The sequence below is a fragment of the Euprymna scolopes genome, chromosome 18, assembly GCF_053919585.1.
Source record: "Euprymna scolopes isolate OS-2025 chromosome 18, ASM5391958v1, whole genome shotgun sequence".
Lineage (NCBI taxonomy): Eukaryota > Metazoa > Mollusca > Cephalopoda > Sepiida > Sepiolidae > Euprymna > Euprymna scolopes.
This window is the reverse complement of record NC_136499.1, coordinates 6,741,192-6,767,013: the sequence shown is the minus strand read 5'-3', so window position 1 is coordinate 6,767,013 and position 25,822 is coordinate 6,741,192. Positions and strand designations below refer to the sequence as shown.

At 34.9% G+C, this 25,822-nt stretch overlaps 1 protein-coding gene across 3 annotated transcripts in view; it reads right to left on the bottom strand.

Annotated features, from left to right (window-relative positions):
- Positions 1-25,822, bottom strand: part of LOC145297490 (tyrosine-protein kinase fyna-like) — a 504,206-nt gene that overhangs the window by 309,618 nt on the left and 168,766 nt on the right. For 2 of the 3 annotated variants that reach the window (XM_080143376.1, XM_080143377.1), the window contains exon 2: positions 7,730-7,785. In XM_080143376.1, the coding sequence (XP_079999502.1) occupies positions 7,730-7,785 (56 nt within the window). Of the gene's footprint in view, positions 1-7,729; positions 7,786-15,078; positions 15,098-25,822 lie in introns of those variants that run through there. The other variant, XM_080143380.1, reaches the window with a different exon arrangement.

Genomic DNA, 25,822 nt, shown 5'->3' with positions numbered 1-25,822 from the left:
AACACAATGAAGCAATATTTGAAAATATAAAGAACTTGAAGCATAAAACCTTTTTTTTTCTAAATTTGCTGGATTCAACATTAAATAATCCGAAAATGGGTTGATATACCATAAAACCGAACTATACCAACCACCATAAATAAATAAATATTTGGAGATATAAAGGACTTGAAAGATAAAAAAAACTTTTTCTTCATTACTGGATTTGGTATTAAATAACTCGAAAAGTGTTGCTATGCCGTAAAACAATCAAACCACTGAACGAGGGTTGGATCAAATACTGACTTTTAACAATTGAAATACAAATACTTTCGTTTAGGTTACCAGAAATACAAATACTTTTATTCCTAAGTCTAAAAATACAAATACTTTTATTCCTCAATCTCAAAATACAAATAAAAATACAATAACTGATTTAAACAAAAACAAATATAAGTAGTTTTTTTTTTCAAAATAATAAAGAAATCTGAAAATATGCAAAGAAGAAAAAGAAAAGAAATATTTCCTTCCAAATTTGACATCTACATTACATTCTATATCATGTCCTCATTGCATTTTATTATCATGAGAGATCTGAAAGTTTCCTTCTCTCTCTCTCTCTCTCTCTCTCTCTCTCTCTCTCTCTCTCTCTCAAATATAAATACAAATACAAAATACTATTTTCCTGGATGCCATAATACAAATACAAATTACTTTTTCTTGTGATGTTAAAATACAAATACAAATACAATTACATTAAAATTGTATTTAAATACAATTGAAATACAAATACAATTGTATTTGATCCAACCCTACACTGAACAACCAAATCGGGTTAGGGTTAGGGTGTTATACATTTCTATGAGAAAGAAGTAGTTGAATTTACAGACTTGCCACCGCTTCGCCAAAGTTGCTGCTTGAAACAATTTTAAATAAGAAACATTTTATTCATAATTTCGTTATAAACATGTAAAAAAATATTTCTTATTTATTCATAACAGATAAGAATTAACATCTTGATAATTTTTAGACGTATTTGTAAATATTAAATTATAACCTTAAAGAAAAAAATAACAAATAAATTTGCCTTTCACTTTCAATTTAGAAATAGATCACAACTTGTTAAAAAATCAAGTTCATCGTTAAAAAGAAAGAAATACTTAAACACAAATTGCTAAATATTCATTTAATAAAAACAATATCGAGAAACAACTGTTATCTTTATAAAAAATAAAACGATTTGAATTGAAAAAACACAAATAGTTAATTAATGAAATGACGTTTATCAAAACCAATATGCAAATGAGTTAATATTGCAACTGATATCACATATATCTGGGCAGTATATAATAAATATGGTGCGTCTATTCTGTACAACGAAATTAACGTGAAATAGAATGTTTAAACACACACAAAAAAGTTAATTGTTGGATATTTGAAAGGTCATTTTCGATTAAAGGAGTACATAGGTGTAATCAAGTCAATTCAATTAAACAAAAATAATTAAATAAAACGCCATTAGAGTGTGGTTCATTTGTAAATATTTAAATGTGACCGTAAGAAAAAGAAAATAAATTAATTCACTTTTTACTTGCAATTTAGAAATAGATCACGTCTTGTTTAAAATCAAGACAGTCACTCTAAAGGAAAACATCTGAACACAAATGTTAAATACTTCTAAAAAAAAAAAAAAAATAAAACAAAACTAAAATCAATAAAAATAATTGAATTAAAACACAACAAAAATATTGTCTTCTGTTCCGCTTTCTCTCGATAAATACTGGTCGATCTAGATAAAATTCTGTATGGAATACAATAAGGTGCAGCGAGCTAAGTATTATAGGATCTGTTAAATGCAGTTATTGGTTGATAGGGATTAATAGCGATTAGTCACCACAATGATCGACTCACTGGAGCTACCAGCAAAATACTATCATCTGTTTCATTGCATTTGATACTGTTAGTTGTGTAGCTCTTTAGAAGGTTACGCACGCCCATGCATGCGTCCAAAACTGCTCGACCTAATCAATCATTACTATATCTCCACCTGCACTTCTTTGACATTCACTTCGGCGTCCGGCAAGAATGCGTTCCCTCGCCAATGCTCTTCAATTACCACATCGACTGGATCACATCGAATGCCTTGACAAACTTTCATTGTATTACAGTAAGTCATGGCGTATAAATATGCTGATGATATCGCCACATTGGGTGAAAGCTTCACTGACATTCAATCGGCCATTGACAAGATGCAGTCTTACGCTCCGAAGATAGGCAGGAGGATAAACGCCAATAAGACAAAGTTACTGACGGCAGGTCTTCTTGCAAATGAAAAACAAGCAGTTGTCTTAAATCTTCAACACGGAAACCGTTGAAGAGACCGATCAGTTCAAATATCTTGGCTCCATCATCACCGCACCAGGCCAAGGGGAAAGGTGGGGAGTCATCCCCAACTGCATCAACAATACTTACAACGCCTTCTATTTACTTTGATCGCGGCTCTGATCTCAAAAAGAAATAAGGCTGAACACTAAAGTTAGGATCTACCAGGCCCTCATCCGCACCATTCTCCTTTATGGCTGCGAAACTTGGCCAATGCGGACAAATGACCTATGCAAACTGGAGGTTTGCGACCATCAATGCCTATGCCACACTCTCCTTGTCCACTGGCATCAGTTAATACCCAACAATTCGTGCTCGCTTCAAGGTTCACTTAATGCAACAATCTTTCCTTATCAAACGTCTTCGTTGGTTTAGTCACAACCTTTGACGACACCCAGGTGACTTTATCCGTGAAATCATCGATTCAGAACCACCTCAAAGCTGGAAGAAACGTTGCGGCGGTGTAGCAGAAGCAGCAATAACTAAAATGAGGGGAAAAAAGAGCTTACCTCGGGTATGTCTGTTGTGTCACCAGTTGGGGGGAAAAAGAGAATTCCAAGATGGCGTCCGGGGGTTTTTATTAGCATTTACCCCATGCAACTCTCGGAAAATCACGTTTCTGTCTCATGTGATTATGCAAATGGATAATTCCCGGCCACTATAAAAGCAGGAGGCCAGAGACGAGTCGGCAGTGTCCTGCAAACTGTGTGTGTGGGTGTTTCTGGCGATTGGAGTGTGTCTTCTTTTACCACGGTTATCACGGACAGGAATTCCCTCTCTTCTGGAGGTGGGCGATATTGACTATTTTGAAGTTGTACTGTTGCTGACAGAACATTTATTTATTTTTTTTTTGCCTACTACATTTTTGTTTCAGGCGGCCAACTCAAAAATTAGCTCAGGGCAGTGAAGCAGGATGCTGAACTGATTCTCGGCATCCACTTTTACGGGGTTCATCGTTGGAGCAAAGCACTCATAACAGAACTAACCTTGGATCGCTGTGTCTGGTCAGCCAGTGTTTAGGACGTGGTAAACTTGTTGGAAAGAGCTGGCCCAACTGACCCGAATGATGAATGCTACAACCATGATCGCAATACCATATTTAACCTCACTTTTTATTGGATATTACTTGGCTGATCTACTTGAAATTTTGTATGCACCTTTGTTATGATAGAGTGCAACGAACTAAGTATTATTCTATCCGTTCGATACATAGATAAGGATTATCAAAGATTAATACGGATTAGTATTAACGCAAAAATGAGCAGATATTTAACCATAATACAATTATCTATTTTGCATAAAGTACTAATTCCAAGCCAACGGGCTATATATATGTATATATATATGATTAAAATATGATAAGAAAATCCAACAATATGATAAAAATGGAGGAGAAAAGGCCTAAAACCTCGATGTTTAGTGTGGACTTTTTCAAGAGTAAAAATGTAAAATGCTTACTAACAAGAAGATTCATTAAGACTATAAATAAAGAGAACTAGGTGGGGGGACAATATATTATACATATTTACATGTGCATATACAATATTTTCTAATAAATAAATAAACAAACCAGTGTCTAAATTAGTTTTATGGAAAATTATTTTATATATAATATAGATAATTATTAGTAAAATAAGTGCGGAGAAATATTAAAAAAATCCTTTCCTTGGTTTGATTACATTAGAGGGAGATAAGGGCGGATTCCAACAAACGACGTTTAGATTTATTGTGTATTGTTTTTAGAATTGTTGCATTTTTAAAATCAAAATGGTGGTCATGTTTCATAGTGTTTTTAGATATGTTTCGTACTGAAATTCATCCGACAAGGATCGAAAATCGAAACAACCCGATCTTAAAAATAATTTTTACAGGGGAATATTTTACGATCGGCATGAGGATAAACGCCATTAAGACAAAATTACTGACAGTATGTCTTCTTACAGATGAAAAATAATCAGCTGTCTTGACAATGAATGTCTTGGAAAAGTCACTTCTGATTATTGTTTAGTTTTAAAATATGCAAACAAAGAAATGATTTGCGGCAATTTTAAATGGTATCACTTCTTTTAATTGAACTCATTAATAAGAAAAAAAAAATAAAATGGCAAGGTACACCGAGCTTAAACACAGGATAATCTGATTTTTTGTCCAATGCTCTACCAGGAAGATTAGCGATTATAGCAAATCTGCTTTTTTTTACGATGTAATGATTTGCTGAGATTTTATCATCTCTCTTGGTCGGTGTAACGTAAAATATTCCCCTGTAGAAATCTTATTTGTTTATTCTATAGGAGAGAAAAGCTATTTTTAAGGTCGGATTGTTTCAATTTTCGACACTTATCGAATTAATTTCTGTACAAAACATACCTAAAAAAACTGCCTGACATATAAATTAGCTTTTTGTGAAATTTGCAAAAGTAGGCTCAGCCGTTTCGGAATCTATGAGGAAAGAACCTCTCTCTCTCTCACGCACACACACACAAAGTGACATTCATATAATAGTAGAGATATTTACTACTGTGGAAAATGCTTAAAAAAGATTTTGATGTTATTGCTTTGAAAATTTTTCTCTGATGAGTTTTAATTATATGTTTATTCCTAGCGTCGTGGAAGCAAGAGTCAAAAACTGGGAACGATCACAAAAACTCTCATTAAATGCAGTTCAGGCTCAACAAGACGGACATTTTAAGTTACTGCTCGACACAGCACTTGATTGTATTGCGGTAAATCTTTTTTTTTCTTTTTTTTTTACAAGGTGATCACCACTTATCAAGGCCCGGAAGCCACTCAGGGATAAGGGTTATTGCATGTACAGTGCGTTAGTGTGGGGATTTAATAAAAATGTCTACTTAAGGGGGCGGTTCATCAGGAATTTGTTTACGTTGGACTTGAAGACATCCAGGTTGTTGTCAGGTGGGAAGCAGGCAGACGGAACAGAGTTCCACAGGCGTGCAGTTCTAAAAAAGAAGCTTTGTTCATGGAATCTACGTTTTGATTTAGGCACAGATAAAGAGTGGAAAAAATTTTGGACAGTGGTTTCAATTGTCAAGAGTCACATTGAATTGTTTTGAAATTCGTCTAGTAACAATATGAATAAAAGCTTGACCATTAGAATTTAAAAAAATGCTCGTGTTATATATATATATATATATATATATATATATATATATATATATACTAGACTGCCCGTTGGACCAGTATGTTATATTAGCTATGAAATTAATTGTATGAGCGTGACACTTATGACGTAAAGAAAATAGTTTTTTGTGACCTAACGGAATCATTTCTATGAAAGTATATTAAAATGAAAAAAGAATATAGATAGATTTCTATGAGTCGTTCTGTTTATAATTGTTTATTTTTGAAAAAAAAAAAACAAAAAAACAAACAAACAAACTTACAGTCATTGAATTGAATGAATGAGTGGTTTGCCATACTTATAGGTAAATGCTCACTGAACAGATACCATAATACTTAAAGTTAAATTCAAATTTTGATATATCTTTTAATTTAAACGCGAAAAAAAAACAATTGGGACACTGAAAACGTACACAGTAAAACAATAGTTTTATTGTCACGTTGATTATTTGTTTATGTACGCATGCGCAACCGGAAGTCGTAAACCGGATGTTGGGTTACAACACCCGTTACAGGGTCATTTGAGCTATATATACGTTCGGAGAGACAAAAGGGGTGAACTGGATGTATGTTATATAGCTGTTTCATTAAAAGAGTCTTAGAGAGAGAGAGAGAGAGAGAGAGAGAGAGAGAGAGAAAGAGAGAAAAAGAGTCTTATTACAAGGGATGTTGAAGACTCAGAGAGAGAGAGAGAGAGAGAGAGAGAGAGAGAGAGAGAGAGAGAGAGAGAGATTTAGAGAGATTGTTCGTTCCGTGTTATGACGATTCATATATATTAAGAATATGTTCATTCTTAGGTTAATAGATGTGTTGCTATGTGAAGCTCTTAGAGTGAGGAGATAGTGTTCAGCGTAGATATGAGATGTAGATTTACATTGTGGATATGAGATGTGTATGTCACGACATTTTATAACACAGACATATAATAACAATTCACTTTACCTTTTTGTAAGAATCACAAACACAAAGACGAGCTTTTATCAAAACACATGATGGGTTTATTTCTTCACGACCGGCCGTGGTTTTCTCATCAAGAATTCAAAGCTTCACATTTTAGTTTCAAAGTGACCGTCTCGCTTCCTAGACGTTCGAATTCAAACTCCAGACTCTGAGTTTCTCACTGACTGTCTCCTCTAACTAACTAACTCTCACTTCCTATATTGATAAATCCATGGATGTCTGGCCTCGTGAGCAAAATTCACGTGTTTCAACATGCGCGATTTTGCACGTTTCCGACATTATGATTTCCCAATAACCTATTTTTTCTTTGATGTTTTTACAAAGGAATTCAACCTACATATCTAATTTATTTAACCAATATTTTATTATCCACATTCTTTCTAACAATTGAATAGTTTATTTATTATTTATTTCATCAGAATTAACAATTTACTGGACATTCCATTTAAACCTATTGTTCTTTTAAACTTATATCCAAGGTTCGATTTCTGCTTTCTCTCATTTTATTTTCATTTTAAGTAATCTCTCTATTTTTATACTTACATGAAAAGGGGACATCCCTTATCATGTAACATGTAATTGCACAAGAACTTGTCATTTAACCTGGGTTGTGAATTATGGAACATGTATCCACTATCAGTTTTTTGAGCTGGAATAAGTAATTCCAGAAATGAAATGAATTTTCTTTTTCAAAGAAATCATCACTTATCAAGGCCCAAAGGCCACTTGAGTGTAAGGATTTGTGCTAATAAATTAGTGCAAAAACGAAAGAATAAAATTTCTATGAATCGAGTATTTATAGATTGCTATAATAGCTGAAACACACACACACACACACACACACACACACACACGCACACGCGCGCGCTTATATGATGAATAACGATGTAATAGGTCACCCTAAACATATTGCGTTGCTGTTATTTTCCTTTTGATATTTTCTTCTTTATTCAGATCATTTATTTATTTACGTTATTTTCTTACTCTACTAATTTTTATGATTTTTGATGCCACAGTTTTTTTCTTCTTCATTTATGTTATTTATTTTTTTTGTCATTCTTTCGTTTTTCTTGAATGTTTCTGTTTTCACTATTCTTTCCTCCCAACATCTTTTGTTTCATTCGCACTTCTTTCTATTATCAATGAGAAAATAACAAACCAAAATGGAAACTTTCAGAGTTCTACCATTGCATAAATTTTTGCCGCCACCTTCCTACAAAAAACACAAGTGTGGTAGGAAAGCATTAAAACGGTTAAGATAATTACTCACCATTATTGCCGCAATGTAAGACATTATTAAGGTCATCCTCTGGTAAAACAGCAACCCTAAAACAAAACAAAGCAAAGTTTTAAAAATATTTCTCTTTTGCAAATGTGTGTGTGGTGTGTGTGTGTACACACATATACTAGCAGGCCACCCAGCATTGCTCGGTCGTAAAATACGCTTAAATATGATATTTTCATTAATGCAAATGTCGTATTTATTATTATACGAGACCCAATATATAGTAATGATTTAACAAGTAAAAAAAAAAAAATGACTCGCGTGCCACCACTGAGAATCGAAACCAAAACTTTTAACTTACGATTTACTTTTTCCTTTGACGTTTATGACTGACCTATGAAGACATGTTTCCTCAAGGCAAAAATTTAAAACACGAACCAAATAGCTATTACGTTACGCATGCGTAATCGCAATACCGTCGTTCGACCTTCACCTGGCAATTTTTTTTTTAATTTTCACATTTTTGTACCGATTTTCCCCGGCTATAACCCAAAAATAAAGTTTCGTATCGGTTCGAATGCGCCATATATCAAGATTCTGTAGACCAAAAAACTAACAGGATTTTGGTAGACAAAATTTTTGAAACAAATATATACATGCATACATAAATATATAAAGAGGTTCGTGTTTACTATATTCGTTTTACGCAAATATTCCGCAAGAATATTTGCAGGAATATAATTAAACGTAATAGTTAACTAAATATGATCATCCAATAAGAAAACCAAAAAAACTAATAGGCAATAAATTAAAATGAACGCATATTAGATCTTTTGAAGATGAATGCAATTGCCCGACTTGTATATAAAAAGTTGTATTTTCTTTTTAAATAAATAGAAAAAGGGGTTTATACAAGAATAGCAATACACAAAACACACCTAAATTATATATATATATATATATATATATATATATATATATATATATATTTAAAAGAGTGTAGCCATCAACAATTGTGTTTTTTTAGCCTAAAAAAAAATTAACCAATATGTGTGTGATATGTTAGTGGGTGGATGTGTGTGAGTACGTGTGTGAGTGTGTAGGTGGGTATGTATATATGTATGCTCCTACATATATTTCTATGTATGTGCGTGTGTATATGTGTATATGCCTGCGTGCGTATGCGTGTGCATGTATATATGTACATATATGTATGGGTGTGTGATTGTGTGTGAGTGTGTGCTATACATGGGGAAAGAAAGTCATAAAAAAAACCATAAAAACTTTCACCAAATGGACCAGAAGCCCTCTCTTTGAACTTAACTCTGACTGGACATTACCAACACTTACTGTTGGGGACAGAATGTCTGAGACCACATTACTCTGAAAAACACATTTAGTATCAGCAGATGTAAAAATAACATTTCAAACTCCCATTAAAAAAAAAATCCTTTTACGCAAATATCTGAAGAGAGCGAATCTAAGCTTGAAACGCGTTATAAAAAATATTTTAAAATAAAAATATGATAAAAGGCTGAAAAACACACAATTGTTGATGGCTGCACTCTTTTAAATATACATTTTCTTCTCTCGTGAGAATTACACAACCATCACTTATATATATATATATATATATATATATATATATATATATATATATATATATGATTAAATGCATGTATGTGTGTTTGCATGTTCTCCATAGAAAGAAAGGTTAGAGAAGCTACATAAAATCTGAATTTGTAAAATTACGGTGTAAAATTTCATGTGGAATATAATGGACATGTTCCCAAATTAAGTGCACCTATAAGGGGTCTATAAAGGCATAGTTCCCTTAAAAGTTTTAATATATCCTCTTTTTATGAAATTTAAATTCTGTTTATGAAAATTTCCCCAGGAAGAAAATGAAAATCGTCTACATTCTTTAAGAGCCCTACTAACCGAAGGGTGTTATTATTAGGTGGGTGTTGGCGGTGGGGAGTCGAACCCCCTTTACAATTTCAAACATGTATTGTTTTCCCTGAAAAATTTGATAGAAATTTCATGAAAATATAACTTGTTTTATCTGATCTGTTTATCATTTTTAATCGTATCATAATAATAATCATCATCCAACTTCATTTCAAATCAAATATTTTTTCAGATGCATTGCTATTTAGGTATAACTTGGAAAACCATATAGACTTAACGTTATGCAGGTGGAACGATGAATTTCACACACTAGAAAAAACGGCATGATTCCTTTTATGCTTGATGAAAACCGTTTTTTTTTTTTTTTTTTTTTTTTTATTACGGACCTCTACTAGTTGGCCAGTTGTGCACAAATCCCAATAGCAAAAGGGACCTTCTATCATGTCTTAAAATCACAATGTTCAACGAGCGAGATTGGAGATGCGCCGCTGTATAACTCATGCTCTCTACCAATCGAAAGTTATGACAACAGGACCATTGCCAGCACTCTCAAAATGCATTACTGGATTGCCACGAATAAACAAAGTTTCCGGACACGGTTATGGTCTTTGGTGTTGTTTCAAGTGAGGGTCACATCATGTCATTTCACATCTTCGAACTTGGCTTGAAAGTCAACACCAAAGTGTACCTAGATGTGCTGGACAGTGTGATGATCCCCCGGGGCAATCCGTTGACCGCTGGCAGACCATAGGTGTGGCAGCAGGACTCAGCACCGGTCCACAATTCCAAAGAGGCTCGGGCTTGGCTTCAGGACTTTGTACCCTTCTCTCACTGCCCTCCCCTCCTCCCCCGACCTGAACTCGCTGGACTACTTCGTTTGATCACACGTCGAGAACATTACAAACATCTTCCACAACATTAAAGGCAGTCTGATTGCTGCCATCCGCCGAGTATTCACCAAGTTCCCACCGGCGCACGTGGAAAAGGCGTGCCCCAGTTCCAATTATTCTCTGGCCTTCTTGGGGTTAATCATTAAGAAGAAGGCCAGAGTTAGCTGAAACATGGTAAAACAGCAACGAAGATGAAGATAAAAGTTTGCAAATAAATAAATATAGAAATTATTCATCTCAAAGGATTCCAATAATAAAATAATATAAAATTCGAAAACTTGTATTTAAAAGATTAAAACATCCGACCTTGATCGCCCTTCGGGGCCCCTGGCGTAGTAGATGGAGGCATTGAATTTCTGCAGGTGAGCATTGTCTGGAGATAGCGGTTTCAATCCTACCTAAAGCAGATCAGAGGATTAATTGGCCAAAACCTGATTAGACAACAACAATAACAACTATGGAAGGCAGTAATTACTGGGGATACAGTTGATTAGATTCAGCATTCCTATTCCGTCCCGGTGAATTATCTGAAAAAGGCCAGAGGATGAGTTAGCCGAAAACATGGTTACACAGCAACGATTATGAAGATGAAGATAACAGTCCGCAAATAAATAAATAAATAAATAAATTAGAAAAGAATTATTCTGCGAAGCTTTATCTGTTGCGGCATGAATTCACAAGTTTTCGAATTCGAAATATTCTCTAGTTCGAAAAGATATACCCGAAAAGGTAGAAGTCCATATATCAGTCGACCCACTGTGAAAATAACAACCAAGCCGGTAATAATAAAATCTATTGTCGTCCGTATAATTATCTCTTTAGTTATGTTTGCAAGTAAAAGTTACTTTTCCATTATTTCCCCATTAGCCATAAAATAATCTGTCAGACGTGTTTGTACTCGTTTGAAAATCGAAAGACGTGCAGAGAGATTTCTTTCATATCACTTCTTTGCCTCGCCTAACACATGGTCAGACGAGAAGTCCACGTCAAATTGATATATGAGGAAACCAGAGCTGTGGTTTATTCATCTCCTACCTACACACACCGATTCTTGACACACGTGCATAATATGCCCCCCTCTGCACCCATCCCGGAATGCAGCTGGGACATGCAAAAGAAGTAAAGTAGTATATATGGCGTCTTGCGATGCAAACAGACGTAAGCATAACATTTGCATACATAAACAATGAAGTCTTAGAAACGAGTTGCTGCTATACAACAATTCCCATGTTCTTTTCAAACAAATAGAAAGAAACTAATATTTTATAATATTCTATATCAAACTATCTGTGACCCGTTGGGTCAGTATAATATAATTATTAAATATCTTTCTCACCCAATCTCTACGCTTTCTTCCTCTCTTTTCTGTTCTCTCCATTTTCATGCTTTTCTGATTATTATTTATTTTGTTCCACACGGCGGCTGTATGTATGACACAAGAATACGTGATTAACCAAGAAACGAAAAAACAAAAAAAACAAAAGCAAAAAAACAAAAAAAAAACAAAAGAGCAAAAAACAAAACAAAAAAAGCAAAAAACAAAACAAAAAAAGCAAAAAACAAAACAAAAAAAGCAAAAAACAAAACAAAAAGAAAAATCTCAAACTGCAGGATATATAAATTTAAAATCTTACTGTAACATCAAGTTTTGCATTTAGAATTTGTATGTTTTCATTTAATTTTTTTATTTCTTCCTTTACTTTAATTTAAAAAATGTCGGTCAGACGTGGTATTTTCGAAATGACACGATTTATACATTTTGTTAGTCTAAAGACTATACTCTAAAATAAATAAAGAAAAATGGCTAGTTTGAATCAAATATCGATTTTCGCATACTCTTTTCTTTAATTTTCACTTAGAAATTTTTGTCCAGGTTTGACATTATACACAGTTCAATAACATAAAATATATGAATTTCAATTCCTTATTGGGCTACACGCACACGTTACTATGAAGGTAAAGATAAAACGTTAATAATAAATAGGTGAAAAAAAAATTAAAGATTGAGACAATAACTTTTTTTTTATAATTACACCGATATATTACCCTTCCGATCTACTCATATATTTTTAATATTTCTTAATTACTTTTTGCCACATTACCCAATTCCTTCATTACCATTTCATATCTAAATGTCATTAAGCCATTTTTTATCTGTATTTACATTTTGTATAATTCTGGTCCTGTTATTTTTATAGAAACCTTTCTTTAGTTTCGGTTGAGTTTCACCAACGTCGATGATAACCATGGCATAGTACAGTATATTAGATCTGTATTTTTTTATATTTTATTATTTTAATGTTTTTTTTTTTATAGTTTGTGATGTGGTTTGTATTATTGAAATTCCTAGTTGTTTTTTTTTTTTAGAGTATCGCATATTATTGTAGTTTTGGAGCCAGTAAAAAAGATGTCTGTTTATATATATATATATATATATATATATATATATATATATATATATATATATATATATATAAAGTAAAAATGTGTGTGTGTGTTTATTTCCCTACCAAAAACTACTGTCAATTTTCGGTCTACAGACTAGAGATTTGACATAAGGGGAACTGAGATTTTAGAAAATCTTTTTAGTCGATTTTCGGCCAGAAATTTTGCTATTAAGGTGGTCAAAGTTCAACGATTCGACCTTTAAGAACTCTACCAAACTCCTCCGCAAATATAGGGTCTAAACGCTTAAAATTTTAAATGTAGGTTACTTGGACATGGGTCAAACGTTTTAATTTATTTTGAGCCCAAAACAATAAATGTTAAGGGGCCAAAGTTTAAAGATTTTTAACGTGTACGGTCTACCAACTTTTCTCTATGGTAGTTAAGGAAGCCTATTATATAGAAAGGCATGACCGTACATATTTACACCTTTTAATATATACATATACACCTAAAGTTATGAACAGTACGTAGGGCCCCAGCAAAGCCGGGCGGAACTGCTAGTGTGTATATATATATATATATATATATATAGTGTGTGCGCTAGTGTGTGTGTGTATATATATATGTATGTATATATATATATATATATATAAACACATCTATATATAGAGAGAGATAGCTGCACGTAGATATATCTATCTGTATATATTTATATACATATATCTACATCTCTCTCTCTCTCTCTCTCTATATATATATATATATATATATACATACATACATATATATACATCTACATGTGTCTATATATGTATCTATATCTATATATATAGACATACCTACATATATCTATATCTTTACATATTTATATATAAATATATACGCTCGTTTATATTTAAATATAAAGCAAACGTAATAACGGACGCTTAACATAACAATTCAATGAATGATAATATTAATTACTCTATCAAATATTCAGGCTTGAAATTAAATAAAAAAATTATTATTAGCGATGTATTTAAAAGAGGTTTCTTTTAACAGAGGATAAAAATGCTTCGATGACTAGCATCAATTTTAATACACACACACACACACACACACACACACACACACACACACACACAGCGAATTGAATGTAATTTACAATAGAATTAAAGTAAATTTTATTAAGCTTTTTTATTATCTGTATTTTAATGATTCTTTTATCACCACACACACACACACACACACACACACACACACACACACACACACACACACACACACACACACACACACAACATAAATAAAAAAAAAAAACTTCATTTAATTAAGACACGTACACGCATAGATATATCAATACCCACGCAAGCTAGTACCGGATTATAGAGAAAATATTAAAGTAAAAGCATAATAATTATTTATATTTGTGTAACAGATCAGAACAACGTCAACTTCAAATAGAAAGTAATCGGGATTAGTATTTGGTCACCTACGTCGCTTTCTATTCAGATGCAGACAATTGCACTTAAGGGAACAGCGAGGTTACTGAAAAGAGCTCTCGGTTGGTTTCAATAAAAAGCGGGGCAATGTTGGCAGCTGGTTTGGTTTCCCCATACCCAGCATTACAAACTTCAAAGGAAGAAAAATGAAAAAAAAAATGCTACTGATGTTTTTCTGCATCTTCTGTAACACACACTACACAAACTCCATAAATATGGCTTTTTTTTGTTTTTACAAAGGAGTCACGATTTATCATGGTTCGGAGGCCACTGGAAGATAAGTTTAATAAGTGTATAGTAATCAATTGAAAAATGTATTAATCGTTAGTAGTAGAAAATTTAGTAAATTGGATTATTTAAGGGGATGACTCATCAAGAACTTGTTTACATTGGACTTGAAGACGACCATATTGTAGTCACTTGGAAAGCAGGAAAACAGAACAAAGTTCCACAGGCGTGCAGTTCTAAGAAAGAAGTTTTATTCATGTAGTTTGTGTTCAGATTTAGGCACAGATAAAGAGTGGTTCAAATTGGATTACGTAGTCCAGCTTTCCGGGTGATATAATGCACAATTTTCATTGAATACATTGCGTCTCTAGAAAAAGTACACAACACAAAATATTTGCCCCCTTAATCCAGTAAGCAGTCATTATTATTATGTAAATCCTAATCCCAGATATTCTCCCGTCTTTCCTCTCCTACGTTATCAACAAGTCTCACCTACCTTGCACACCATATCTTTACTATCCATACTTAAGGCACTGGTACACCAGCAACAAATTATCCGGAGTCAGTTGCTTAGAAAATGAAAGTAGCGAATAATAATAAAACGTTGGGAAAGAAACCGTGACTTAATTACAGCGCAATTATATTAATTAAATCCTGCACAGAAAGAATGGTGTTAAATATATATTATAGCCGTTAGTGTTCCGTCCTAGTTGGTCAGCCACGAAGTATGACTGTTTTACCAATGACGCTTAAATGAATGTAATGCTTAACGACTTATAAATGTCATAAGAGTTAAGATACACATTTCTATATATAAAAAACTGAAAATGTATGTCTGTCTGTCCATCGGATTTCTCGCTTTGCTCATCCAATTGCACAGGACCGTAAACCGGACTTTTCTGAATATGGCCTCTCCGCTCTTTAGACGTGACACAATCTGATTACTAAAAACATTTTTTATTGCATTTTCACCCCAAACAAGGCACCTTGCTATTTTGATGTAGAAGTTTACTACCTGGAACATAATTTGCAGGGATTTGAGCAGTAAGGTGTCTGTTTACTTGAATTTCTGCACGTCAGTACAGTCAGGGAAGTAAGAACCTGGGAGGGAATTCCAAAGTCTAGCAGTCCTAACAAAGAATCTATTAGAGTAGAAGGCTTTCAGGCATCTGAAGATCTCTACTGTGTAAGGGCGGGATTTTTCTGCTTGCCAAGTTTGTCGGGGGTATTTATGTCGAAAGGGTACAACGGCTTGTAGTTCGTCGGAGCACATACCATTAAAATATTTGTAAAACAGGCAGAAATATAAAAAATATACTTCTGATCAATTTGAATATTTTAATATATAATCCTCTTCAATATATTATTTTTGATTAATGTTTTCCAGTCGCCAAATACGCTTAATTATCGTCAAGGGTGTGAGTTCCATATAGAAACATTGATTTAATTTGAATAAAATAAAATACACATCAAGTGCGCTTGAAAGCCAAATCACAACGTAATATTAGGAAAATAAACAAATATTTTACTTGTTTGAAATTAATAACATAAATATATTTCAGAGCTATACTCCATTTTCAGTATGTTGTTTTCTTTCTTTTTCTTTTCTTCTTTCTCTCCATGGAAAACATATCGCGTTCTAGCATTAGTCGTTACCATTTGAGCTATCGTGAAATGCATAAGAAAGAGTTTAAAATGAACTGACTTTAACGTATACATGTATATTTACGCATGCATACAAAGAACACGTTTAGCTCACTTACGTTGCCAATTAAAAATATTTTCTAATTCTCTCCCCTTACAAGCTATTTTTATTAACTTAAAACCAATACAAACACTGTCCACAAAAAATGCAATCATTTGACTCGCCACGCGCTGCTCTGCGACCTTGCGTGACGAAGGAGATACAGTTTGAAAAAACGGAGACTGACGGACGGACACACAGACATTGTGAGGTTATATATATAGGCTACCATCTTGATTCAATACCCTGTTGATAAATAAGTTTGGATATAAATAATATCTTTATTGAAAAATTCAATAATTTTCAATAGTGTAAAATTATGTATTTGTCGTTGTTTCGTATCAGATATAATTCTTAATCGTATTACATTGGTATCACCTTCAAAACATTTCCAATTTTTTATGAATGTGTATATGTATGTGTATGAAATTTAGAAATATTTTCAGATTACAGCTTGTATTATACTGTAAACTTAAAGACCATATAAATATTAGTATAATATTTATAAAACAATCCCAATTAGATAAAAAGCTCAATATATGATATAGAGCAATATTAAATTATTTAATTTATTTAGTACATAAATTTAGTTTTCAATATATATGCTAAATAGCAAAACTAATGACTCCTTACTAAGATTATTTTGCTTAAAAAACATTTCCTCTAATTAAATGAGAAAAATCCATGATATCTAAAATCTTTGCATTCCATGTTGGATAATAAATTTGTTGTAAATGTTTAAAATTTCACTGATTTTAATTTCAAATTTTTTACTTATGTATGTATATGTGTTTCAGAGGAGATGCACTTTGAAAAAAATGAAGAAAGACACGCAGACATAGTGGGTTTTATAGAGTAATCATAAATAGACGAAGGAGGGACGAGCACTGCCACTTCTAACACCGGGACACATTTTTGTATACTATTCGTTGGTTGATTACATTCGAGTGGAGAGAGAGAGAGAGAAAGAAAGAAAGGGAGAGAGAGAGAGAAAGAAAGAAAGAGAGAGAGAGAAAAAGAAAGAGAGAGAGAGAAAGAAAGAAAGAGAGAGAGAGAAAGAAAGAAAGAGAGAGAGAGAGAAAGAAAGAGAGAGAGAAAGAAAGAAAAAGAGAGGGAGAGGAGGGAGAGAGAAAGAGAGGATGGAGAGAGAGAGAGAGAGAGAGAGAGGATGGAGAGAGAGAGAGAGCAATAGGAAGAAAACTGTTGATTCAAAAATAGGTGAAGTAGCAGGAAGGTTTTTACTCTCTCATTCATTTGTGAAAAAGTGCAATTCTTATTAAAAAAATTTACAAGGGGATGTATGAATTGTTTGTACGTTTATAACTCCAGGGAGCTGGTGCCGCATCAGGTCATAACGGCGTTTCAAGAGACCTCCCCACGGCGGGAAGAAACCAAATCAAAAATCCCCAGCAAACCATCTGCTTACAATAGTTTGAACATTTTATGGACTTTGTACAACAACCAATCGGCAAAATCCTAGACATTTGCACAAATATGTTATTTGTGAGACCATTTCTGAAAGGCGTTTTAGAATCCCTTTTTGATGAAAAAAAAACCCCCAAAGAAAACGAAATAAAACAAAAACAAAAAAAAACCCAGAGTATTACTGAAGTAATCATGTTTTAGATTGTGATAGTCTTTAGCTCCGTTCTCTTAACGTCGGATGGGTCTACTAGTATTTAATAAATAGTAAAACACAAAAGTGTACATTACTTCGAAATTATCTTTTTTATTTTTCAAATTTAAAACGTCAAATATAGGTTAATTTCTAGAAGGTGTGGTCAGAGTGTTTGTGTTATATAGAAAAATTTTCCTGAAATAGGCCATGTTTCTAGATTTGCATAGTCACTCAACTTGTGTAACATTTTAAACGTTATGCAACAATTTGCACACGTGCGCTCTTCTCGCCAGTGAGCGATCAAAAAGTTAAATATAAAAATCCTTCTATACATATACGGTTTGCTGGATGTTTATCCGTTCTGCCCTTTTTCTTTCATAGTCGCTTCTTGTACCGTTCATGACTGTTCGTGATGCTCTTGCCCATTCTGTTTAGCTAGACAAGCAAAAATATTCGTGCATGGAAGCAATAGAGACTTGCTCAGGTTTCTAAGGATTTAAAAGGAGAGAGAAAGAGAAAGTTCACTCATGCGAGGAGACACCAATATCTATTTAAGTACTTCTTGACTTGTATTTCTAACCCAGTCGTAATGATGTCGACGCACGGACACAGTCTAAAGGCAATATTCATTTAGATTTCTACACTGTTGGGCAGATCTCGTCTGTACCGCTCCCAACGATAGTCGGACTAGACATTCTCTGTTCTTCATCAAACACAAGACAACATTTTTATCTGCCATCTTGTTCCCTTGCATTTATAGCGCGTTTTGTCTTGTAACCACCGACTGTTTCGTTGTATTACGTATCTTCACCGATTCTAAAACACACACATACACAGTCATCCACAGACGGACTGTTTCGCTGTATCACAGCTTTTCAATGCGGATCGACTAGCAACCTAGACGACGGTGTTTTTAGCCGATACTCGATCGCTTCAATCACGCCACCTACAGCTGGGCATATTTATGTTTGCCGCCAGGTTATCCTGAGATGTACTAATATGACCCTCACCAAAATTCATACTAGTTCACATAATCGCTACTTACTGGCGCAGTGTCCAAAGATGCACAGTCATTCCCGAACAACGTCGGATGATCTAGTCGTATTTAATCTATACTTTTACAAAAGTGAAAATGCGTGTGTGTGTGTGTGTGTGTGTGTGTGCATAAGAACTGTTTTCAATTTATATACTCAACAAATTTTTTATCTACAGACTTGAAATTTGGTATATAGGATAATCAGACATGTGGAAAACATTTAAGCGGTTTTTATCCAGAGAAAAAAGGGCTGATAAGGGGTCAAAATTGAAATTTTTAACTGCTTTCAACTGTTTCTCGAATGCGCATGCGCGGCCGTAAAACACGGCAGCTTCTTTATATTAAGAGGGAGTAGGTTTGAAAACACTTTGTAAAGGTCGTATCAAGTTGATCTAATGGTTATCATACTTGATTCACTGTCTTTAGGTTTCGGTTTCGATCTCAGCTGGAGTAGTTTTTTTTATTTACAAGAAATGAATATTAAAAAAAAACAACACTCGCATGCACATGTCTTAGTTTCTGCATGAATTAAAACATAGTATTTATATTTCTATGTATTTTACGACCGGGCAACGCCGTGTTTGTAATAATGATTATAAACACAAATGTCTTACTTCGATAGCACTTTTTTTCCATATTTAAAAACTTAAATAAACGTTAATTCCCACGAGGTGTGGTTAGAGTGTGCGCGTTGGGGTGGCACACATAGGCAGAAATAAGCATGTAATAGACAGAAGTAGGAATGTGTGTTGATGACGTCAAATTCTATAAATTCTTGAACCAAAATAGAAACAGGCAGCATTTAAAAGCATCTTTTTGTTTAGCATGAAAGAAATGTCAGATGGTGGCAATCAAATATACATATCAACCCACAACCGGACCAATTGCCATCATCATCTTCATCCACGTACACTGAACTGAAAAATTCAAAAAAACAAAAAAACAAAAAACTATAGTTAAATATGCAAACATTTTCAAAGAATCCAAATATGGAATTTAGAACAGAATTGTTAATTACATCGGAATCGGTAAAAAATATATTAAAGAATTCTCAAGATTCAGGGGCGGTAATTGCATGCGATAATTTTGACTAAATAATTACAATTCGCCATTATTAAACGCAAAATGCCAGAATTGTTAGTGTTTTTTTTTTTTTTTATTAAAATACATCTACCACATTTTACTGGATCGTTTTTCGTAATATTTGGAATTTACACTAATTTCGACATGATACATAAGTACATAATATTTTCACCTAAAATGCGTTGGTTTAAAAACATCACAATTCTACACAAGCATAAAAACAAATAACAATGAAGTGGTGCTAGGGAAAAGAAAGAACGACTAGATAGGTTTGGGTTTAAAGTTGAAGACAAACAAAAACCACATTCGTGCAAAATCTCCCGGAATGGAAACACAAACTTCTATATGCTTTCTATGCTAGATATAGATTAAAATATACTGCAAAGAAAGAAGCGCCTTAAGTACATCATTTTAACTAACAAACAGAGGTAGAAAGTGGGCCGCATTTTTATTTTCGAACACTCTCCTAAATCTCGCTTTTTTATTTTGTTAATTAGTCTTTACATTCCATGTTTCTGACAAAGAGGGAAGTATTGCTGTTTTCTGGATCGGTATATGTCCATCTGACAGATATAGTTGGTTAGATTTTGATCTTAAAGTAGTATTACTTTTAACTACTTATCTTAAGTCGTTTCATGTCTTGTCTGGAGTGATTTCCATAAAAAACTGACACGCCGTCCAAATTTCCCACTGTACACTGAAGCCATTGATTATCTGATTATCTCTCCTTCTCATATCTGGGATTTCATATAAAACCGCGATAATTTTAAAGCATATAGGTGTGATCTTATCTCTGCTACAGCAATAAAGAAATGCTCTGCTGAGCTGGCCCTTGTCCATTACAAACTCTACAACAAATGCCTTGCCGAATCTTGCAGTTTGAAAATTGCCTTTGCGGAATTTCGATGAAAGAACTGACCAGCAAAAGTATCGACCCGTAAGTCTACTCTTGCCCTTCGCTAAAATCTTTAACGAATCTATCGAGAGTCCACACCTGTAAACTTCTTTCTGAACAACATTATGAATTTAAACAAACGCGTTCTACTACGGATATTCTAACGATCACGTCTGAACGCATACATTATGCACTGGACAAGCTTCGTGAAGCTAGGGCGATAGAAATGACCGTTACAGTAAATTGTGCATTGTCTAAATCCCTATTGATGGTCAGAAAGAAGTTTAGAATTAACGATGTGGTGAACTATCAACAAAGTTTAGCGAAGAATGGGAGTGGACTGATGTAGAGATAATTTTGCGGGCCGGTTCTTTCACCAGAATTCTTGAACACGAATACCAGAGAAGCAAGTTTTCACGTTGCTCCATTTCCTCCTTTATATTTCTATTTTATCACACCCGTATGTCTCTCTTTCCTATACTATTTGCCAATGTCGTTTGTTGATCTTTATCCAGCTGTTTATCTCCGTTCATTCGTCTATCATCCCCGTCCCGTTTCAGTTTCTTTGTCTACCCCCTCTTCTTGTACATATCTTATGCATTATTTTCTTGTGTCCGCGTATGTTTCTTCCTATCTCTGTCTCTCTTCATCTTTATCTTTCTCGGCATTTCTCTTTCCGCCTTTTCTCTCTTTTTCGTTGTCCCCTGTCATCTTACTTTAGTGGTTGTCTCCCTTTAGCCTCATCCGCCAGCCTATTTAGTCGCAGAGAACATAATTCTGCGGTCAATCTGCACCGGAGTTGTTAATTCTCAGCGTTTTCGCTCCCATCACAAACACACTGACATGCGCGCGCACACACACACACACACACACACACACACACACACACACACACACACACACACACACCGCGCGCGCGTTCAGTTAATCGACTCCACGCCGCCTCGGGCACCTATCTTCTCTGGAGGGGAAACTGGGATAGATGGGCAGGAAATTACAAGTCCAAGGACCTCCTTACCCGCCCTAACCCTGGGAGTAGGGCGAGTTAAAGAAATGGAGAGAGAAAGTGTGAGAGAGAGAGAGAGAGAGAAAGAGAGAGAAAAAGCGAAAAGAAAAGATAAAGAGGAACACACACACAGTGGTCTCAGAGAGCTAGGTGGGGTCGATTAATTGACATGTAGTCAGGGTCCCAATTGTTGCCTTTTTGACATTTGGAACAATTTTATTAAAGGCGACCCATCATGTCACCGGCTTTTTTATCGTTCGTCATTAATGTGTAGATAGATAGATAGATAGATAAGGGGAGAAGGCGACAGAGTAAAAAGGGGGAAAAAAATGAAAGTTGAGAGAGAGAGAGAGAGAGAGATGGGTATGTGTATGGCGATAAAAATAAATGGCAGGTAAAGAGAGAAGAGCAGACATAGAGGAGGAAAGATAATATGTGAGAAAAAGAAGCGAAAGAAAAAAGAAATTGGTCGGTGAATAGTGATCAATTATGAAGAGGGGGTAGAGAGTAGAAGGAAGAGATATAAAAATGATCAGATTTGAAACAAAAGAAGAAGGTGGAGAAATTGGAGTGGGGATGAGACATAAAAGGCTCTAATTGGCTGAGTGGGATCACATGTTAGGAGAGAGAGAGAAAGGGAAAGAGAAGAAAACAGAGAGGAAGAAAGAGAGAGAGAGAGAGAGAAGGAGAGAAAGGGAGACGACGGCTTTAATTGGCTAAGTTGGATCACGTGTTAGGAGAGAGAGAGAGAGAGAGAGAGAAAGAGAGAGAGAGAGAGAGAGAGAGATTTGAAATAATCAGCAGTTAAAGTTCATAAGGAGGAGCCAACAGAAAACAACAGGATCTGCTGTCTTTATAAACTCTGAAGGATTTTTTTTTTGCTTATGTCTCACCAATTATCAAGACCATTAACCACTCGAGGATACCGATTTATGAGATGAAATGAATGCCAGTCGAAAGATGAGAAAACAATCAACAGTACAAACTAAGTTTGATTAATTATCAGTTCGTTTATGACGACTATTTAATGACATAGGATTTGAAGACGACCATGTTATACTCGACAGGCAAGCAGACCCGCGGTAATGTTTTCCAAAAATGGAAAGCTCTAGCAAAGTTCACCGGAATTCCGCATGATGCTAGGCACATGAAGAAAAAAGTGGCAGAAAGAAGAGTTCTTGCTGTGAATATCTTATAAGGAGAAATCAGAGATTAGAGTTCAGTCGATCACCTTTCGTGTTAATAACAATAAAGTACGGAGAGAGACAAGCAACTTCTGTGTGAGAAACGGGTTGTAAAGGCTGCTGCGAGGAAAGTGGGCTCTCTCTAACGTGCTAGAAGGCTACTCACACCTGAGAGTATCCTGCACCACTACAAGGCCACTATTCGCCAATGCATGGAATATTATTATCACATCTGGGTTGGTGCATCTGCCAATAATCTCTCGCTCCTAGATAGGGGTAAAAAAGAGTAGGTCCTGCAGTCGGTCAAACTCCAACTTCTGTCACATCGTCAGAATGCTGCATCCCTGTGTCTGTTTTACAAGTACTTTAATGGCAAGTGTTTAGACGAACTGAAAGCACTAGTAACCCCCTCCCGACGTAAATACCCCAGACAAACCAGACAAGTTGCAAAATCTCACCACGTCACTGTAGAGATCCCTAGATGCCGTAAAACCTTCTACTCGAATAGCTTTTTCCCTCGAACTGCTAGACTTTGGAATTCCTTCCAAGGTCTCTGCTTCCCTGATTGTACTGAAATGCAGAAATTCAAATGTAATGTGAACAGGCATTTAGCTGACCAATTCCTTACATAGTATCTCTGCAAATCTGGTCCCAAATAGTAGCCCCTTACGACTTAGTGACAATGGGCCTTGTTTAAGGTGAAAAAAATGTATAGAGATCACGCTCTCACTGGATGTCGAAGTGTATTTTATACTTTGTCTAGGCTGTTAATCAAATAGTAATAAAAAGGACCCTCCACCCCGACCAGAACTGTTTGCAAAACCATTTAATCTTGTGGATGTGCGAGGTGTTTGTATTCATCAATGAATTCACCGCCAATTTCCAAAGAGGGTGGATGATGTCCAAGATGTCTGTACAACCCACATGTAGGCTTCAAATAAAGTTACTCTAACAGAGTGTTGTATGCAAATGACCGAATCGTGTGCGAGGTGACGTCACAGCAAGGAAAAGATTCTAAAAAGAATTTGTGCACAGACCGATGATCAAGTTAGAAACGAAGATGATGCCACAGCCGAGAGGAGAAGTTACACGTGGTTAGAAAAAAAGAAGGAATAGAGGTATTTTTTTTTAAAAACAAAATAAAAACAAAACAGCAAGTTGAATTTCTTTCCCCCTTCCTTTCTTATGTTCTTTGCAACGGAGTCTACAACGTATTGTGTCCCTACAGCTTAACACTTGAAAACGTTATATTTTTTTTGTGGAAATTTCATTCCAACGCCGCAATCAACTATTTCTTTGACCCCCAACTGACCGTTCATTCATGATTGATGCCGTGTTGGATATGGAGATGCGGCGACACACATTTGAAAGCACATTCCGGAAGGATTTGATCTACATTCTTGTGTCTCACAAAAATGACTGGAACTGTAATTATCACGAAAACAAAGAACTGTTTATATTCCAAGGTCAAAAATTATGAATAGCACAATGAAAAATAAAAAAGAATGTGCTATCTTGATGCTTACAATTCCAGAAATATCAATTTATGACTGTATAAGAGAAACATTAATAACAGAAAACAGAGAAGTGAGCAAAAAGAGCGGCGAGCCTGATTTACATCTTGACATCTCTCCGTTGTCAAGTGGCACAAGTACACCAACCAATAACTTTTCTGCTGTTGTAAAGTTGTACATGTTGGAACGATGAAATTATCGCCTTATAAAAGGCCATATTATGTCCCCTCACAACTTTGAAGTCGGCTTGAAAGTCAACACGAAATTGTACCTGGATGGGCTAAAGAGGGTGGCGATCCCTTGGTGCAATCAGGTGGCTACTGGCAGGATCTGGGTGTGCAAGCAGGACTCTGTGCCGGCCCACACACCCAAACAGACTCAGGTTTGCCTTCAGAAGGAGTGCTACGATTTTGTACCATTCTCTCACTTGCCGCCCCTCATCCATCGACCTAACCCTAACCCGTCCCTCATCCATCGACCTAAACCCGCTGGACTACTTCGTTCGTTCATCCGTCGAGAACATTATCAACATAACATTCCACAACATTAAAGCCAGCCTGATCGCTGCCATCCACTGAGAATTCGCCGAGCTCCCGCCGGCGCTTGTAGAAAAGGCATGTTCTCAGTTTCGGACTCATATCGAAGCGGTGATTAAGGCTGAGGGCGGATACATTGGATAGATATTAGCTCTACTACATAATAAAGTTACCTGAATTAATCTTTTCCAATAAAAGTTTTAAAATAAATTTGTTGTTTTCTTTAGGGCGACAATTTTATCGTTCCACACTGTACATTCCACAACGCAACAGTTGTAACAACTTTTCGCTAAATACATTTGATATTCCATATTTCTAACGATAACAAATCAGTGTCCTTTAGGTTCATATTTTGGTCGCTGATGTTAATCAGGAATGATTGATTCTTTTGTCAATCTCAGTTATTCCATTAATCCGTCATTCAGTTAAACCGTCATTCTTCCACTCGGTTATTTCATTATTTTCCCGATGTCTTTAAATCTCGAAATTTAGTGATTAGTCTTGTACTAAATTTGCATGAAGCTATCTGTCTATGACAAAAAAAAAAAAAAAAAAAATGACTGAGCCAGAATGTTAGTTTATAACAGGGATCTAAAATGACCCCCTCACCGTGAATGGCCCCAA